We start from the raw sequence: 5958 nt of genomic DNA, 5'->3' as shown, positions 1-5958 counted from the left end.
AATAAGTTCCAAACAAGATGAGCAGATAACAAAAACACAGGCTTGGGAATTTTAAGTTACTGCCTATATTGTGAATTTCAAATAAAAAGTACAAAGAGCTAAAAGGATAAAAACCTGTTGTAAACACACACACACACAGAGTGCTGTCAGCAGGGCGTCCTGTCCTGCTAGAGCTGATTTTGTGAGTGAACCCATGAGAGCAGTGTCAGGGAGTGCCCAAACGGTAGAGCAGCTGTCTTGCGCTCTGCGGCTCTCAGGTTTCTTGCTGTTCTCTAGCCAACAGTGTGAATTTCCAGAGAATGAGGTCACATGCTAATGGTAACTCGAAAAAAATCATTCCACCAGAGAGACCCATCTAACAGACAAACATCCTCTCAAGACAGGACAACTTGACAACTGCCCACCCAGGCTCAGTCACATTTATACTTACAAGTCCTGAGTAAACAACACTAAAATGATTTGCTAACGATTATAAAACTTGTCTGTGGTCCACCGAGCACACCAAAGAACGACCTGTTCCTTCAGATCTGGTTACCCTCAGACTTCAAGAACGTCAACCTACTGAATGGATAAAAAAAAGCCGAAAAGCTTTTGTACTTTTTGAGTTGATTTGATGTAGATTTATACTTCAATTTAACAAACGCTAATGATGTCCACATGTGCACTCACCTACTGAATAACACAGCAGGTCGAATTACACTTATCCTATATATCCAAGATATATATTCGTAGGCTACATATATACATATGAAATACTTACCCTCAGACACCTTCTCTAAGACGTGGGTGACTTTGTCGGACTGTAGGATGTGCGCGTTCAAGTACTTTGTGAAGATTCCAGTACTTTTGCCCCCGTCCTGGACCTCAAACGCCTCAGCATCTTCACATCTGCATTGGTTAATCAAGGAAAATTTTATTAAAAAAGAAATTGCAAAAGATTTAGTTCTGCTTTTTGAATATGCATAACTTTCCATTCTATTCTCAGATCGCAGGCCAATTATAATTGTGGTTGCACTGTTAAATCTGTGAGTTGAAATATTTATAAAACAAATAAAAAGGAAGTACTTACGTAGCATAACCGTAAACAGTGTTCCCACTGGGTCCCAATGGCATGATGCATGAAGGTATGCAATCCTGGTTGTACCTTTAGAAAGTAAAATACAGTTTTCAGATGAAGGAAGCAATAAAATAAATCCTGATAACAAATTCAACTCATAAGGACAGTATAATAATCATTTGATAATAAATGTGAAAGTCCATGTGTCACTGTAATCTCTTGAAATTGAAATGAATAACTGCACCTACCATTTTCTACAGGTATCCAGTAGGATTACACTCAGTGCAGTGCGTCTTTTCTGCATGCTGAGCATGATCCTCTGCACACAGACACAGTTTTCGGGTCGGTACGGTTGTGGAGCATCAACAGCAACCAAGTAATTCCTCCCAGCGTGCTCATACCCGTGACCCGCATAGTAGAAAAGGCCTGTCAAGAGTGGTAAAATATACAGTTACTAGTTGCAGCTGTAAGATCATAAGAATTGTAGTAATCGCATGTTGCACTGCATATATTCTGCAATCCTGGGATATATAATATGTAATGTTTGGAGCAGCTTAGAGGAAGATCACACTGGGGAACAAAGAGACTGATTTCTATGCAGTATATGTTTCACACACAAGCTTATTCAATTCTGCGTGTTTTTTTGTTATTAGAAAAAAGAAACTAGAGGTTAGTATCAGAAAGTATCATTCTGACAGCATGACGGTTCTATTATTATTTTAATTTCATTGTCAACATACTTCCATATTACAGCTCTATGACTAAAGTGTGTACCCGTCTGGTGTTCAATAGTAGTAATAGTGGTGGCTTAGTTTCACATAACAACACAACAATAACAATAAAAAAACATAAGTAGTTGTTGATGCTACATGCTCTAGCTGAATGTTTTCATAGACTACATTGCCAACTTTCTTTTTTAAGACTATATAACTGATTATCACATGCAGAGAGACTTAAGTTTAGATAACTGTTTGTCCTTTAACCTCTACAAATACTATGTAAATTTACCCTCTAAAAGTGTTACAGCAGAGCTGTGAACATCACCTAAGCTTCTTTTTAACACTTATCTGCCCACTTAGCCACAGATACATGTAAACCAAGATACTATACACATGGGAGCATGTCTGATGACAAGTACACAGATAATGAACACAAAACACGACAAAGGAAGTTACGATGTTATATTTCAGATCCTTCAAATAACTATGTCAGCATTTCTCCAAGGAGTGCAGTTGAAATAACTGACAAATGTAGCTATTTCAGAAAAAGAAAATATGTATCGGCAAATTATACTAACCATAAACTCCTCTGTCAAGGAGCTGAGTAAACTTGTCAATAGCAGCCAGCATCTCATCCCTGGTGAGATCTAGCAGCGAAACCACTCTGAAACCAAGCTGCTGCAGGAGGTTGGCCAGCTCATGTACGTCCATTATGGGAGCCATCAAGTCAGGGTGGTTGGAGTAATTCAGGTTGCCAATAAGGAGGGCAACTTTATCAGTGGCTAAAGCAAAGTCAAAGTAGAATTTGGATTAAAACACACAAGAAAACTCAAAGACATACCATGGTAGTTTTGCTCTCTAGTACACTTAAAGTAGCATGCATTGACACAAAGTTTCTTCATAAAAAACTGTACCTGTGAGTACTGCAGGAGGAAGCTGATCCATTTGCACTAGAGGATTAAAAAAGAGAGAAGCACATAATCTTTAGTTCAACAAATATCTGATCTGAGGTACTCTGGTTCAGTCCACAGGGCACATACAGGGTGGTACGATTTAACAATTACGATTTAACTGTATTTCTATGATTTGCACTGTACACACAGTATTTCACGCAGATGTTTAATGGGATAAGAACAATGATTCAAAAAGATTTTTTTAGCCCTAATTTAAAATGAACTGGGCGATTCCAGATTTCACACATGTTGAATGGGACGAAACAATGAGTAAACAATAACTAGCACAGCACGGCCTTTCATCTTTCTATCTCATGCATTCTGCCTTTCACTTACTGCCTCTGTCAGAATTTCGTCATTGAACCACATGACTGCAAATGTATTGCAGCACACCCAGCTAATCATGACCCTGTGATCGAGTTTCATCTACAGCTCATAGAGAGGCTTCACATCTAAAAATTCCAAATTTCTTATAGCTATACACTATATAAGAAATCATCTTTACATAGTAACGTAAGTAGATGTGTTACTGTTAATACACTTGTATATATCTATATAGTGATAACTTCCTTAAGTACTTTAGCCAAAAAATACACTTTATACCTTTTATATAATTCTTTCCAAGTACTCACTATTATATGAGTCTGGAAAGACATTGACTTGACTGGTTGGTGGAGGCATACAATGCGGGTCGGTAATTCTAGTTTCACTTTGCATCATTTTCCTGTTGTGTGTGCGGGCACGAATGAAGTAGTATTTGGAGTCTAACAACTTCCTTTTTACTCTGTAGAAATGGGAAAGTACCACCAGCATAATGGAAACAACTTAAAGCCTAAGTGCTAAATCAGTGGAATGAAAGGAGTGTAAGATAATGTTTTATGAGCACAGTTATCTTTTTGGAAATGGGGGCGGTGGGTAAATGATACAATTGGGAAAAGACAGACTTTCACCAACTTGATAAAAGTTTCAGTTATGACTTACCAACGTCAACATCGACTGGTTCAGTCCATCTTTCTTCCAGCACATTAGATATGGAGCACAGGTATGATCCTCTGTGTTCAGCTGTTGCATGCTCAATCTGCACATACAACAATAAATTATCTTCCAACCACTGTTTGTCTTTCTGGCTATTCCCGCACATATAAGATTACTCAACCATAAATCAAAACTTTGGCAAAATATTAACCACATTTTCTAAATGAATCACATGTTTGGTGAAGGGTGCATCATCCAGAGTAAATATAATACTGTGTTCTTTACACAGGCACCCATCACTGAGGTTTGTAAACACTTCCTTACCTGCAGAGTGTCACCAGTCTTGTCCAGAAGCGGCTGTCCATTTCTGTACCACTGATAGCGTGGAGTGGGGATGCCAAAGGCAGTGCAGCGGAGAGTGAGTTTTTTACCTTCTCGGACTGTCTGGGGTTTTGGGTTGACAGCAATGTGTGGTTCCCCCTGCCAGTGCACTGGCAAACCTGATGATATTTGAAGAGAGAGACATAGAGATTCAAACCCACGGCAATAAACTAGCAATATGCACAAAACTGATTAATTACCAGCTGACAGGCTGGGGCAATGCTGCAAGTATGAAAAACAACCACCACACTACTACAGTGTAAATCAACATGAAAACGGAACAATGCATACCTGACTTATCAATGTCCAACACCTTCACTTTAACCCACTCGCTGAACACGCAGTTACAGAACTGGTCATTCACTCGGCACACATAGAGCTGAGTTTTTTTAGCTCTGATGGTCAGGTCTGCTTCAGTGCCACCACACACCTTGAAAACAAAGCATAATAATAATAATAATTATAACCAAGCTTAAGATCCGTGCAAGACTGCATCAAAGATCTTCTCCATATAACATGTTTACTTGTTGTTATTAATTTGTTATTCTAAGTAGCTGGTTAATCCTTTATCCATTATATTTATTCCTATATTTCACTGATGAGAAGACACCCACCTGTTCAGTGCACCAGAACAAAAATGTCCAGGATGAGCTCATACACAGCTCATACACAGTAACACACAGTTAAGTGAAATCCACATACCTCCTGTTCATCATCAGTGAACCACTGGTAGTTGAGGATGCCTGTGCCCTCAGCACGGACGCTCAGAGTCACCTTATAGTTCACAGGCACACACACAGAGACAGGATGTCGCACTATGACAATTTCTGAAACAAATCAAGGGAGAAAAATCACACTGGGTTTTCTCTATTTAGAAAAATCTCAGCATATTTGGACGCTGGTGTGTGAGCTATAACATACCGCTGATCATTATTCGACAGGGTTTGGGTCGGGATCCAGTCATCAGTGCATGTTCTGCTTCTTCTTACACCAGACTGTAGGAAGTTGAATTAAAAGTTTAACATTCGTATTTCTGAGTGGACTCCCTATTGTACCGGCCCAAATTGAAAAACCAAGAAAACGAAGGAATTATTAAAAACCAGGAAATCGCAGTAAACTTAATGTCTAATCTCAGCTAACTTCTCGTTTCTAGTAAGGCTTTTAATGTACACCGCAGTTAACAATGCTGTATATTCAATTAGAAATGTCCTAATCTATACATGACAAAGTGTAAAACTTCCATTAAATACACATGTTGTATGTAAATACCTGCCGTCAGCCTCGTAGCAGTTGACTCTGTCGCACTGAGAATGTTTTCCTCCTCTCAATGTTCATAACTTGTATTTTATTGAGCAAACTCTTCCCTTTCCCGGAACGAGACAGTCTACACGCACATATTACCGACCAGCCCATAATATGGGAGCATCTAATAAAACATAAAAAGCCTTTCACCTATGGTATGCTGAACAATATATATATTTATTTAGATTTTAAAATAACAGTATGCTTTGAATTCAAAAACAGCCCAAAAAAACAACAATTAATCCCGGATAAGTCTATAGGAAGAATGTAAGGGAGATGCAAGTAGAACCAGTTTTTGTGACATTACGGTAATGAGCAATCTGGCTCCTTTTCAGGTGCTGTACAATCACAGCCTGAGGTTGATTTTAGGGACAAAAATGTGCTCTTGAAAATCACACTGCGTTTTCACTGAGACTGAGAAATCATAGGCTAATCTAGATTCAGCCTGCTTTGTGTTGATTTAATGACAAAGAGATCCAACACAAACCTCACAATATTCTTCTAAATCTTCTATTCTTGGCTTGTTTACACAGAAAACAACCTTTCACACTCACGAATTGCCCAACAGTAT

At 38.7% G+C, this 5958-nt stretch overlaps 1 protein-coding gene across 1 annotated transcript in view; it reads right to left on the bottom strand.

The window, feature by feature from the left end:
• Nucleotides 1-5481, bottom strand: part of malt3 (MALT paracaspase 3) — an 8532-nt gene extending 3051 nt beyond the window's left edge. Inside the window, exons 1-11 of the mRNA XM_035665646.1 lie at nt 5355-5481; nt 5007-5080; nt 4788-4912; nt 4377-4515; nt 4029-4204; nt 3711-3807; nt 2691-2726; nt 2355-2558; nt 1306-1483; nt 1070-1144; nt 761-888 (exon numbers count right to left, since the gene is read on the bottom strand). Of these exons, the coding sequence (XP_035521539.1) occupies nt 761-888; nt 1070-1144; nt 1306-1483; nt 2355-2558; nt 2691-2726; nt 3711-3807; nt 4029-4204; nt 4377-4515; nt 4788-4912; nt 5007-5049 (1201 nt within the window). The 5' untranslated portion in view covers nt 5050-5080; nt 5355-5481. The remainder of the gene's footprint in view (nt 1-760; nt 889-1069; nt 1145-1305; nt 1484-2354; nt 2559-2690; nt 2727-3710; nt 3808-4028; nt 4205-4376; nt 4516-4787; nt 4913-5006; nt 5081-5354) is intronic.
• Between the last annotated feature and the right edge of the window lie 477 nt (nt 5482-5958).

This window comes from Morone saxatilis, unplaced genomic scaffold, assembly GCF_004916995.1.
Source record: "Morone saxatilis isolate NCDOM2014 unplaced genomic scaffold, NCSU_SB_2.0 Contig2, whole genome shotgun sequence".
NCBI classification, from domain to species: Eukaryota; Metazoa; Chordata; class Actinopteri; family Moronidae; genus Morone; species Morone saxatilis.
Note: the sequence above shows the minus strand (reverse complement) of the source record. Positions and strands in the feature narration are given on the sequence as shown.